Source organism: Lontra canadensis, unplaced genomic scaffold, assembly GCF_010015895.1.
Source record: "Lontra canadensis isolate GAN:19392208 unplaced genomic scaffold, GSC_riverotter_1.0 scaffold1, whole genome shotgun sequence".
Lineage (NCBI taxonomy): Eukaryota > Metazoa > Chordata > Mammalia > Carnivora > Mustelidae > Lontra > Lontra canadensis.
The window spans coordinates 5,746,513-5,760,335 of NW_022630995.1; the positions used below are offsets into that span (position 1 = coordinate 5,746,513).

General features: G+C 36.8%; 1 protein-coding gene across 3 annotated transcripts in view; it reads left to right on the plus strand.

Annotated features, from left to right (window-relative positions):
• CCNI (cyclin I) overlaps positions 1–13,823 on the plus strand; it is a 30,349-nt gene that overhangs the window by 5,683 nt on the left and 10,843 nt on the right. For 2 of the 3 annotated variants that reach the window (XM_032836336.1, XM_032836159.1), the window contains exon 2: positions 2,170–2,326. The exons of the other annotated variant lie outside the window; for it this stretch is intronic. In XM_032836336.1, coding sequence (XP_032692227.1) covers positions 2,213–2,326 — 114 coding nt within the window. In that variant the 5' untranslated portion in view covers positions 2,170–2,212. The remainder of the gene's footprint in view (positions 1–2,169; positions 2,327–13,823) is intronic. 3 annotated transcript variants of the gene reach the window in all.

Genomic DNA, 13,823 nt, shown 5'->3' on the forward strand with positions numbered 1-13,823 from the left:
CATTTCAAGAATTGGCTTATGAAAGAGAGTTTAGGCTTGGATTGGTTTGTTTTGGTTTTGGCCCCAAGGATTGAAACCAGTCTTTGGTTGAGTCCCTGTTTCATGAGGATTCTGTGAGTGATAAAAAAACAAAACAAAACAATATTGGTAGGTAATCTTGTTAGTATCATAATGTTTATCATTTCATAGGGAAAATAGTGGGAAGCTGCTTTCAGACAGAAATCACACCAGATTAGAGAATCAAGAATTCTTGGAAGAAGTTAACCTTTGAAATGGGCCTTTGGTTAGGTAGTATTTCTTTTCCTTCTGTGTTATTTACCATTTTTTCTTGGTATGAAAGGTACTTAATGCTCGTTATAGGAAATGTGCAAAAACAAAGACGTTCAAAGAAGCAAAATGAAAAAAAAAAAAATCAGTATCCAGTTAACCAGAGGTAGTCTGCAGTAGGTTCTGTAGCAAGCTGGTGAAGCATGGGAAGTGATGACTAAGAAAGGGATCCGACCTGGAGTTGGGGGTGAAGGGGGCATGGACATTGAAGTTTGTTTTTAATTAATTTTAAATTTTATTTAAAAATCAGAACTTTTCTTTGTTAATTCTAGATATTTACTTTTTTGAAAATCTCACAAATATGAAGTACATAATACAGGTACATAGTTGAAAAATGAAATAGTTAATATGAGGTTTATAATGAAGAAGAGCGTTCTTCTGTTGCTGGATTTTCTAACCCTTTTCTTACAGGTTAACTTCTGAGTGCTTATCTGTTTCTCTTTCTCTCTGTCTCTTTTTTTTTTTTTAAGATTTTATTTATTTATTTGACAGATCACAAGTAAGTGGTGGGGGGGGGGAAGCAGGCTCCCTGCTGAGAAGAGAGCCCAATGCAGGGGGGAAGGCTTGATCCCAGGATCCTAAGATCAGGACCAGAGCTGAAGGCTTAACCCACTGAGCCACGCAGGCGCCCCAGCTTATCTGTTTCTCTTGTATTTAAGATCATATTTTCAAATAATTTGCTCTACTGCTTTTTGATATTTCAGTTTTAGGTATTTATGTTTTGCCTACAGTGACGCATAAAGATGTAGTGCTCATTTTACCTTCTTACACCTCCCATCTTCCCAATGCAGTTTTAATCTGTTTGTTGAAGTCCCTATTCAGTATTTTCACTGTTATTGCTATGTGAATGTTGTGATATATTATTATATTTACCTTCTTGCATAATCTTTGTTTCTGAAGCCAATTACCTTTTTAGTTCCTTAGCTTTCGTCAAATCTGGTTGAATCTTGCCGTATCTTCAGTTTCTCAGTCTAATTTTCTGTACATGGTTGTACCTCTCAAATCTCTAGTTTCTTTTTTTTCTTTTTTCTTTTTTTAAACCTAAAGGCATCTCTCCTAGACTTTCAGTTGCCTGCACTGATCTACACTGTTGCTCCTTAGGCTTGCTCATTTTAGAGGGCCAGTCAGCTGATTGTTGAGTTTTCTAGATCAACACTTTCCAGTAGAACTTTTCTGCAGTGATGGTGCTGAAAAGGAGTATTTCTATCTGATACATTATCCACCAACCACATGTAATATCAAGCATTTGAAATGCTGCTACTGTGACTGAAGAATTATATTTTAACTTTATTCAGTTAAAATATAATTGACCATATGTGTAGCTAGTGGACACTATATATTGGAAGCACAAAGATGGTTTTATACTTACGGGGATGATTTCATACTAATTATACGGGAATGGGTGGGATTTAATGTAATGGATATAACTTTTTTAATGAAGAAAAAGGTTAATAGCCCTTATCTGGTTAGATTTTTCAGAGGGATATTTGGGACAATTATTAAGGATTGCTAGTATAAAAAGCCCACAATTTAAGATTTGTTGACACAATTTGAGACACAATAATATATTTTCATTGGAGTCTATTGGTTCTATCAATTATATGGCCATGTTTTTATTTTCCTTATGACTGAGTTTCAAATTTAAAGTGAATATGTTTAGGTAACTGATTATTACTGTAACATTTTAATATATGATGTTTTAAAGAGCTGTAAAATCCTCTACTGCCTCATAACATTCTTAATTTGTTTTATGAATTGCTTAATAAGAACCAACATATTTAGACAGTGCTACATGTATTTTATAATGAAAGAAAAAGCATTGTTTTATATTTGATTTTATAGGTAGCTACATCAAGCTGGGAGGCAGGCAGATCCAAAGGATATCATGAAGTTTCCAGGGCCTTTGGAAAACCAGAGATTGTCTTTCCTCTTGGAAAAGGCAATCTCGAGGGAAGCCCAGATGTGGAAGGTGAATGTGCCGAAAATGCCTACAAATCAGGTAATGATTTTTCTCATCACTCTAGATAGAGGACTTCTTTCCGCAATAAGTGTGCTGTCATAAAGTGGTATCTTGACACTGCATTGGAGAAATCTATACCATTAAAGGATATGCTCTATTCTTTATTGGAGAAACCTCCCCTTGTTTTATTTTGAAACAGGACAAAAATGACTATTTTGTTTTTGGTTGTTTGTTTTGTTATCTGAGTTACAGCTTTAGGAAGATATGTTCTTTTTCTTTGTAGTCCAATACTAACAATAGTAAGCTTTCTTTATATCTAGGTATATAGTTAGCTACGGAGGCTGAAATTATCTTTAGTAAACAAATTGTTGTGTATTTCTTGGATAATTATAAGGAGTTCAAGTAGCTACTAAGGCAATGCTAATGTTGGACATTTGTAGGGAAATAGCCATCTTACCTCTCAGTTACTGTTAGCTATATGCCTTTTCTTTTAGAAATTTTTATGCTTCTCTCATTTAATCCTGTTATTTTTGACAAATAACTATGAAGTTTAAGCACTCCCAGAGCTTATTGTATAAGCTCTTTTTATCACTAGTACTTAGCACTGTGCTTGGGATAAAGAACAGTGGCCAAGAAAATTTGGATTTTTGATTTTTAGGTAAATGAATAGCAAATATCTTAGTTCCTCCTTTGGTTTAGGTTAACCTTTGTTCATAGGTTATTAAAATCTGTATGCATTTTCTACTGACCGACTTCTGTCATCCCTTCTCACAAGCTGAAGAAAGATGTTTTGCATTTACTGTTACTTATTTGTTGTTTAGCAGATTGAAAATTTGTTACCCTGGGTGAATATCTTTCAAGCTAGGGGCATCTCCATATTCTGTCACATTTACTCTCTTACTGTAGTCTTTGAGATAGGCAGTAGTCCCACTTTGCTCAAGAGTGGAATAACTAGTAGAAGTAGAATTTGAACTTGAGGTAGTTCTCTTTCCGTTGTACTTCGTTTTTCAGTTTTTGTGTGTGTGTGTGTGTTTGATTTTTTTAGATTACTTGGGAATTCAGTCATTCAGTAAATGTTCATTAAGTATCTGCTCCATGCTGAGTACTTCTAGCATTGGACATACATCAGTGAGAAAAATAGAAATTCCTACCCTTGCGTTCTGACTTTCTGGTAAGCCTCAAAGCTTTAATACAGCGGGCTTTAGAACCATTTCTTTCTTCCTTCTGCTGTCTCCTTGAGTCAGCATGTAACCAATGATAATATTCTTCTACAACATGGTCTTTGAACATGATGTTCTACCAAGATTACAGTATATTGCTCTATTATCATTTAATCTGGCCTATATCTGTAGGTGATTTGACAGGTATTACTGAGGCAATACCAGAGAATAGAACAGTGTTAGAACTTTGGAGAGGGAACCAATTAAGGGTTTGCCTTTAGTAATATCAAGTGCAAGCCAAAGTCAGTTCTTACAAAATGTGGGTGGGCTTGTTCTGATGGGGATAGGGGTTAAGACTGCGGTGAGAGTTAAGAGCTATAGGAGCTCAGCCACTTGCTGTAGTAACCCCCAGGGACACTTGTCTATTTAGTTCTAATTTCCTTATTTTCTTCTGCCACTCTCAGGGACTGGCTTTTCTAGTTCTCTTCCCACTATTGCTTCTAACCATGATTACCCTCCTTGATTCCTTGCAGAAAAGAAACACAGTCTTACCATTAAGCCATAAACATACTTTTCCAGCTTTTCAAATATTTTTTAAGTGCTGGTAAAAACGGAAAAATAAAATATTATAAAGGTTTCTTTTATGCTTCTTTCCTTCAGTTTCCTTTTCTGTCTTTTTTCTACCTAAGCTCTGTCTCTGGATCATTCTCTCACAGTTCTCTTCTAATCTGCATCCCCTGTCCTCAAGTTTAGGACAGAGTGGTCATACAAGAATATTGTGTACCTATCACTCCCCTTCTGTGTGCTCCCACAGCACTCTTTACTTCCTTTGTGATAGTATGCAGTATTAAAATTTCCTGATGATTTGATTGTGAGTTTCCTTGGGGTTGAGTTGTGTCATTTTTGTTTACTGGCATAAAATAGACTTCCAGTAAACATCTGTAAAATGTGCATTATCATTTCTTTATAATTAGCCCAGGTTAGAGAAGTTCTTTTATATAATAGTGGTATTTTCAAGTACACAATAATTTGGTTACATGAATTTGAAGACTGGTCAAAGTGACATGGACTTTCATATATTCTCTATTTTGTTAATGTGCTTTTGATATGCAAAGATAAAACTGCTTCAAGCTATTAAAAAGATTTTCATTAGAATTTTGACACTAAGGAATCCTAAAGGCCATATAATTATGTGGTTTCTGAATACAGGATCTTAAGCCACGAGGCTGCTGAGTGCGTCAGAATCACCCAGGAAGGCTCTTACAGAGATTCCAGGTCTTATCTAGACCTACTGGGCTTGTGGTAGCAGTAGTGGAAATTTGTGTTTTAAAAAGCTTCATGGTTTTATTAATATGCATTAGGTTTGAGAGACACTGATTTACTCTAACACACAGTAGTAACATTCTTCTGACATCTCTGAAAAGTTATTTTTTGCTTTGGATACTTTGTCCGGTCTGCTGTGGGAAAACTATAAATTATTGGAAAGATTTTCCTACATTGCACCTGCAAACTGCTTCTTTTTAGTGGCCACTTACTAGTTCTGGTTTTGTCCACTGGAGCAATACAGAATGCGTCTGTTTAGTTTAAATGACAGCCCTTTATCTACTCAAAGACGCAGGAAGCCCACAAAGTCCTCTTTGCCTGATTGAACACCCTGTGTTTTTTAACCATTATTTGACAAGATTTTACCACTCCAGATACACTCATTCAGTGTGTTTCTTAAAGTTGTGACATTTCATTTGTAGTCATTAATGAGCAGTGAAGTGAAACTGTTACCTCACTTTATCTTGGCTTGATGATTTCATTAAACTGGCCCTAGATTTCACTGTTTTGGCAGCGGTGTCCTGCTGACTTACTCAAGTAGTTTAGTTGCGAAGCACATTTTCCTTTGTGCTAGATGTGGTTTTTAATTTTTGACCTAGGTGTGGTGTTATTTGTTCTTACTAAACTTAAAATTGTTGATTCTGATCCGCTTTTCTGGCTTTAAGATTATAATTGTTATCTAATCTGTTGACTTTCTGTCATTCTTGTATAATCTGTGGATTTGGTAAATAAATAAATCTATTTAACCTGCAGGTTGGTTTCTCTTTTTTCTTTCCTTTAAACGGTTTCTTGAAGTATAATGTACAGAAAAGTACACAGATTGTAAGTGTACAGGTGTAAAATACACCACTTTACTGGCACTTTAGAAGACCCCTTCTGTCCTCTTGTAGTTACTACCGTCAACCCCCCCAACCAAAAAAAAAAAAGACAGTCCTAATACCAGATTAGTTTTTCCTGGTTTTGAATTTCATACATGTATATGGAATCATAGAGTATGTACTGGCCTCTTGTTCAGTATTTTTTTAATGTAAGATTCATCTGTGTTACTTCATGTAGCCATAATTTATTTATTCTCATTGCCATGTATAATTCTTTGAATTTATCTCTTCTGTTGATGGTCATTAGTGTCATCTTGTGCATGTCTCAGTGAACATATGTGTATTTTTTGAATATATTTTTAGGAATGGAATTGGTAGAACCTAGATATGTGTATATCAGGTTTAGTAGATAACCATCAGTTGTCCCAAAGTTGTTATGTTTTGTTATGTTATATCACGTTTTTGTGGGGTTTTTTGGTTTTGTTTTTACCCCTTCTAGCAGAGTATGAAAATCCCAAGTTACTCTATATCCTTGTCAACCCTTGGTTATTGTCTTTCCATTTTCATTATTCTGGTTAAGTGTGTTATAGTATCACATTGCGTTCAATTTGCTTTTCTTTAATAACTAATGAAGTTCAGCTTTTCATGTGTTTTTGGCCATTAGATCTACTTCTTTGATGTGGTGTCTGTTCAGATCTTTCATCTGGGTTTCTGCTGAGTTGTCTTTTAATCGTTTTGTAAGAGTTCTCTTTCTTTGCAGACTGTATTGCAGATGTCTCCGACTCTTTGTGTTGACCTTTGATCAGTAGAAGTCCTTTGTTTTTAATGACCAAGTTACCGAAATTTTTTTCCTTTTTTAAAGGAATGTTTGTCTATTCCAGTGTAACGAAGATACTCTCTCGGATTTTCTTTCTGCAGACTTGATTGTTTTACCCCTCACATTTAGGTGTCCATCCCAGTTGGGATTTCGGGCGGGGTGGGGTAGGGTGTGAAGTGTAGGCGTCCATTTATTCCTTAGGGAACCGCCACCATTTATTAAAAAGATACTTTTCCGTATTTCCCTGCAGTTTTGTTATAAATGAAGTGACTACTATAAACCTGGGAATGTATTTGTCTGTTTCTTGCCTCTTTTCTTGCCATTTGCCCATTTGCTGTTCTTTAATACCATGTTGCAGTAATTATTACAGATTATAATAAGTGTTTGGTGGCATAAACTTTGTTTTTTTTTTTTCCAAGATGATTTTGGCTATTCTTAACTCTTTGCTCTTCCATATATATTTTAAAATATACTTGTCAATTAAAAAAATTGAAGGGATTATTGAATCTGTTACTTTGGGGAGAATTGACATGTTTATAATAGGAGTCCTCCAATTCAGAACATAGACTATTGCTTCATTTTCTTTAAAGTTGGTCTTAAATGTCTTTTTTTTTTTTTTTTTTTTTTTTTTTAGGTTTTATTTATTCATTTGAGAAAGGGAGAGGGACAAGCAGTCTCTCTGCTGAGTTTGGAATCCAATGTGGGGCTTGATCCCACAACCCTAAGATCATAACCTGAGCCAAAATCAAGAGTCAGACACTTAACTGAGCCACCTAGGAGCCCCGATCTTCAGTTTCATTTAATAATATTTGCTACTTTAGGTTTATCCTAGATATTTGAGTCTTGTTGAGGCTGTTTTAGATTTTTCATTTTTTGAGTATGTTTCTGTACACTGGTATATGGAAATAAAAATGGATTTTTATATATTGACTATATTAAATTTGCTTCCAGTCTTTTAGGTTTTCTGTATATTATATATAGACATGTTAACTGTGAATAATCATGGTTTTATTTCTTCCTATCCAGTTCTTAATATTTTTATTTTTGTTTTATAGAATTAGCTAAGGCCTCCAGAACCCCACTGAATGTAAACAGTGGCAACAGGTGTCCTTATCTCAGTTTTAGTTTGAGGGGAAAGTTTTCAGTATTTCACCATGAAGTATAAAATTCGTTACATATTTCTTATCATTATGAGATTAAGAAGATTATCTGCCTTAATTTGTCAAGAGATTTTTTTTATAAATAGGTGTGAAATTTTTTTTTACATCATTGGATTTTGTTTTTAACATTTTGCTTAGGGTTTTTGCATTTATGTTCATGGGTGAGATTGGTTTATAATGTGTTTCGTCAGGTTTCATAATAAAGTATGCTGGCTTTTAAAATGAATTAGGAAGTGTTCTGCTTTTTTAAAAAGTACTCTCTGTTTGTTTGGGTTGTTATTTCTAAAGTGTAGGAAGATTCCACTGGGAGCCTAGAGATTTATTTGTGGGAAAGTGTTTAATAATTCATTTTCTTTGGTAAATGTGAGACTGATCAGGTCTTCATTTAAATCTTACTTCAGTTTCGGTAAATTGTTTTTTTTTTCCCAAGGAATTTATTTCATCTAAATTGTCAATTATTTGTGTCAAGTTATTTATGATGCCTTTTTAATATCAGAAAGGTTCATACTGATGTTCCCTTTTCATTTCCTTAGTTGGTGATACGTGCTTTCTTGATGAGTCTTTCTAGAAGTCTGATTAGCCTTTTAGTTCTGTTGATTTTCCCTCTTGTACATTTTTTTCTTTTTACGTATTTTTCTTATTTGTTCTTATCTGCTTCTGTTTACTTTGTGTAATTTGCTGTTTTTTATTCTGAGGTAGATGCTTAAATGACTTTCCACTTGTTCTTTTATCTTATTTTTTTAAAGATGTTATTTATCTGAGAGAGCACAAGCCGAGGGAGTGGGGGGAGAGGCAGAGGCAGAGGGAGAAGGACAAGCAGGTTCCCCACTGAGCAGGGAGCCCGATGTGGGGCTCCATCCCAGGACCCTGGGATCATGACTGAGCCGAAAGCAGATGCTTAACCGACTGAGCCACTCAGGTGCCCCTGTTGTATTTTAACATACACATTAAAAACTAAGTTTTCCTCAAAGCATAACTATCCAACCAAGTCTGATTTGTTGGATCCACATACTGGCTTCTTAATTTCAGTTACCATATTTTTCAGTTCTGGAATTTTCTTTTAGATGCTTTTTAATAGGTGTCATTTCTCTAGTGAAATTCACTTTTTCATCTCTTTTCCCACTTTTCCTTTATTGTATATTAAGTCCTTTTCTGATAATTCAAAGATTTAGGTCTTTTTGTTGCTCTCTTAATCCCCTTCATCTCTTTCACCCGTCTCTGCACCAGGCTCGCCCCTGCTGACCATCAGTTCTCTGTAACTGAGGGTCCTTTTCTTGGTTTGTGTCTCGTTTTTCCACCTTTGTTCATTTGTTTTGTTTCTTAAATTCCATGTGTAAGCGAAATCACACAGTGTTTGTCTTTCTCTGATTGACTTACTTTACTTAGCATTATACTATTTAGCATGCCCAGTAATTTTTAATTGAATGCTGAACATTATGAAAAATTGTCACGGTTCTAGATGTCATCTTGCTGTGGAAGGGTTCAGTCTTGCCTTTGGCAGGTGACTGAGTAGGAGACGAATCTCTTTAACCCACTGAGGGATGGTGCTGCTTGGCGCCCGGGCCGCAGTTGGGTATGGCTGCCTCTGCCGCTGCTGTGCCCCACTCCCGAGTACAGTCAGGGATTCCACCTGAGAGCTTGGGAGGGTGCTGAAGGGTGCCGAGCTCACTCTTGCTTCTCAGAGGCTTTGGTTTAGCTTCTTACATCCCTGTCCTTCCCAGCTTCAGAATTTAATTCAGAAAATTTCATTCCAGAATTAAGGGGAAAATCTGCTGAGTGTCACATTCAGTTTTCTGACCCTTCCTCTCCCCGTTTGGCTCCTAAGGCTCCAAATTTTGTCTCTACACCCGTAAAAGTCTCAGAAGCTCTGTAGGTTTCCTTCCTCTCAGCCTCTTGAGCCTCTTGCCGTACTCAAGAGGATGGGTAAATGCCCTGAAGGAAAAGCTACTATTTCCTCTAGTTGACCACTCCAGTTCCAGGTTTCCCCCAGTGTTTGCGAGTAGAGCATTCCTGTGGAAACTTTTCTAAGCTGAGATGCTGTAACGCAAAGAAGCAGTTACCATTAATTTATAAGGGAAATTTTTTGAGTGTTCCCAGACCCCTCTGTTTGGCTTTTCTGATATCTTAGGACACATCTTGCTAAACAGATGGGCAAAATAAATCAAGATAAAGCCCTGGTGCTCACAGACACAGTTCAAAGTTTGGTGGCTGAGGTGCTGAGTGTGTTTGGGGGAAGGAGATGGGCAGTACCATTTTGCTGCTCTGGGTGTGCCACTGTCTCTGTAACAGCCTGCTGCAAAATGAATGCCGAATGCTGTTTTTACTTTTTGCCTTTTTTCGTGTAAGTGAAAATCTTTGGAATTTCTCAGGTACTGAGGTAGGTTTTTAGTTAAAGCTAAGTGATGTAACATGGACTTTTGAAATCGGGGGATAGTTGTACCTCTTTTCCAGAATCTTGGTTCTGCAAAGCCTGGTTGTCCTAGCAGTTTTGATGACTTTAAAACAAGTGCTAGTGGTGGTGGTGGTGGTGGTGGTGGTGGTCAGTAGTTTTTCTAGTTCTCAGCTGGTGTGTAGGTTACTACCTACTCTGTCACAGCCAAAAGCAGAAATGTAATTTTTTTTCTAAATGTTGAACTTTACAGGTGTGACGAGAGGCTGTGGGAGCACAGGAAGGTACTTAGCCCAACTAGAGTTATTAGGAAAAGTGTGGTGAGGAGTGACCATTGAAATAGCTCTTGAAGGATAAATAATAAGGTAGGTAAAAAGAGAGGGGGTGTCTGCCAACCAGAGGGAACAGCATGAACAGAAAGGAGGTGATGTAATGAAATAGCACAGGAGGAGCAAGGAAGGACCATAAATGCAAGTGCTACTCTCACAGTATGAATTTTAAGGTAGAAAGTGATGGAAGGTGAGTGAGGCTGGAGAAGTAGGTCCTAGGGATTTGTACGCCACACCTGGGGGCTTGTACTTGTTCTAGGTGATGGTGAGCCTTGAAGAGTTTAGAGCTGGAGAGTATTTGTATTTTAAATGACCAGAATAGTAGCTTGTGAAATACAAAACCCAGTGTTTTACCAGCTTGAATCAATCCATTCCAAACTCTCTTGAGGATTAGTTGTTGTTCAGCTTCTGAACTGGCTTAACCCTATTTGAGGAATCCATGTAAAAGGAAACAGATCCCTTGTCCAGGACATACTGTCTAGGGTGGCAGGCACTTCTGCTTTCCTTTCTTTCCCCCGGCCTGCCTTTTAAGTTGGATCACTTAGACACAGAACTTCATTTTCGTAAAGCTACCCTGATAGTATTACTGTTCAGTACATGTTTGAATTGATTTGAAAAAGTGATCTTAGTATGATTTCCCTAAGAGTGACTCTTAAACTGTTAACCTTTTGTGGGTTTTTGTTGTTCTTACTAGTTTTTAGTGATGATTATTCTAGTCATGCGGGAATGCTTTCTTGGCCCTATTCCATATTTCAGTATAAGGTTTAAAATCCAAAGATTTGTCATGATCTCTTTCATAACTAGTTGTATTATAATTGGTTTAAAATAATTATTTGTATGTAGTATTTTGTAAATTTGTTTTTTTCTGGCATCATTAGAGCATCAGGTATTTTTAGAAGTAGGAAAGAACAAAACTAGTATTTGAGTGCCTTTTGCATTCCATGTGCTTTCTGTAAGTTGGATCATTTAGTTATAACCATGATATGGAAATCTCTGTACAGCTGTGTTCCCTGTGTTACGTACTCTTACAGCAAGCACATTGCGTCCATCTTCTGTGGCACTTCTTACGATTATATGTTTATTATTTGTTTAATGTCAGACACCAAATAGGCACATTATATATAATTTGTCATTCAGGGATCTTTTTCTCCTCTGTCCCCCTATGCATCTCTGAGCTGAAGGTGCGATTGATGATGTTTTTGTTCTTCTGTTCCTCATGGCTGCTCTGGCCCATTGTTCTTTCACCTCCCTCCAGCCTCCCCAGGTTTATCGGACTCTGTGACTTTCTGTTGCTTCCTGTGCAAATGTATTTCCTTAACACTGATTTGTTTCAGTGTCTTGCTTAACATTACTTTTCTGTTTGTTTTGGCATTTTAGATAAAAGCTCTTCTAGGTAGGAATTTAATTTCTCTTGAATGCTGAGCTGATCTGGAAATCCTGTGACTGCCTTCACGTCATTCCCAGGGACCTTTCGGAGCCCCTAGTTCAGAGCTGGATCTGGGGGCAGCAGCTCAGGGCTCTGTGGAAAATGATATATTACAGAACCAAGGACCAGTAACAGCTCTTTGACGTCGGACCTAGTTGTCAGTCTGTGTCTGCTTCCTCCCACCTTTCTCAAGAAGCCACAGCTTCAGGCTATAATGTTTTGCCACCTTTTTGAGAGAGAGAATTTAGCCCCTGGCTCTAATAGCCCAACTCCGGTTTCCTCTCTCATGTTGGACAGTGGTCTGTGCAGGACATAAATTCCCTTGCTGCTTTCCGCATCCAGAATCTGTCAAGCCCACAGCTTCAGTTTAGTGAACTGCCTCTGTTTTCGTCTCGATCAGTGGGATTCTACACTGATTCTCCGAGTATCCGTTTCTGGCATCTTTCTCACCCACCTTGATTTTACTTGAGAGTCAGAAGAGCTTGACAATAAGTTATTTCCTCCAGGTTGACATGATTCCTGTTTTTTAAAGTTTTTCACAGGCTTAAAAAAAATAGATCTTTTCCATGTCTTTAAAATGATCACATCCTCTCCTCACTTTAACTTTTAAGATACAAGTTCATCGCTACTTCCTGTGAGAAGCTTTCATTCTCCTTCCACACGGGACTGAGTGCCCTTCCAGGGTGTTCCCTTCGCACCCGTGTGTACCTTCTTTTACACTAAAAATGGATGATTGACATTTTCTGATTGTTTGCCTCACCATGAGAGTTTAAGTTTAGAAGTTGAAACAGAGTTTCTTTATTCATCATTGGATTGCCAGCACCTGTGGAACGATGGGCACTGAATAGTAATATGAACTGAATTAAGTGTTTTGACTGTCAGATGTTTTCAGATTATTGTTCATAGTTTTAACACCAGCTTGGTGGTGAGATAGTGAGAGGTTGTAAACCATTTTTTTATCTCCATTTCTTGTCAGTATTTCTTGTGCAGTAGTCTAGGGTCAGTCTTTATTTGACAAAAGAATTGACTAGAACGTGGATATGTGGCAGTTAACCTTCTAAAATACCAGTTATAACTGAGTTTAGAGCTACATGTAAAAATGATATGTGTGATTAGTTGGTTTGGCCAACATTAAGAAACACTTTACTGTGTTGTGCCAAAGTGAAAAGTGACAGAGGAAGGGGAAAAAATGAGAAATTAGCTTGCCCGTGCAATGGCAGAGATTACAATGAGCACTAAATCTTGTAGTTCTCACAACACTAAAGAAAGCCAAGAGGAAGGAGAGAAGAAATTCCAACTGTAATATCTGTTTGGGGAGATATATTAAGATATGCAGCCCACCCTGCTTTTATAGCTCCTAATGTATCTCTCTGTGATACAGAATTGATTTCATAAAATTGACCCAGAGTAATCAGGAAAGAGGTTTAAGCCATGGCCTCTTGGCTTTCTAAGGAAGGCTTTCCATCTAAAATGGTTGTAATTAAAAAGATACAGTGCTTGGATTAAACCTTTACTTGTCTAGAACCCTCACTTATTGAAAATACTTCTTTCCACTAATCACAGAGTCATTTCTGAACTCTGGTGTGTTTACTATAAGTAGATTGTTACTACGTTTGTTTTATTTTGTTGTTTTTTATGGTGCCTGCAAAAAGAGTAAAGAGAGCTAAGTCATTATTGCTTTAAAGTGTGTACCTTCTAAAAATTAAGCCTGTACTCAGCAGTTTAAAATAGTATGTAGGAAGCAATGATGTTATATGTTTGTATAATCTCTCCATTGGTAAATTAGTTTAGGTGAATTTCCCCTTCAGTATTCTCCCATGATCTTTAAATACATAATTCAGCTGTTGTCCCTGACATCTTTAGTTTATTCCTATTGACTTCACTTTTGTTTTTAATGGGCTGTCATTCTACTACCATATTCCATTTACATTTCCTAAGATGGTTTAATGGCTATTTGCTGCCTTAGAAAGAAATTCACTATATTTTCCTCTTTTCTAGAATTGGGAAACTTAATTCCAAAACTACTATCAGTTGATAATAGTGTTACCTAACCTTTAAAGTGTTATATTCCCTGAACACCTTAGTTTAATTAAAATATAGGTATAGGTCGAAGG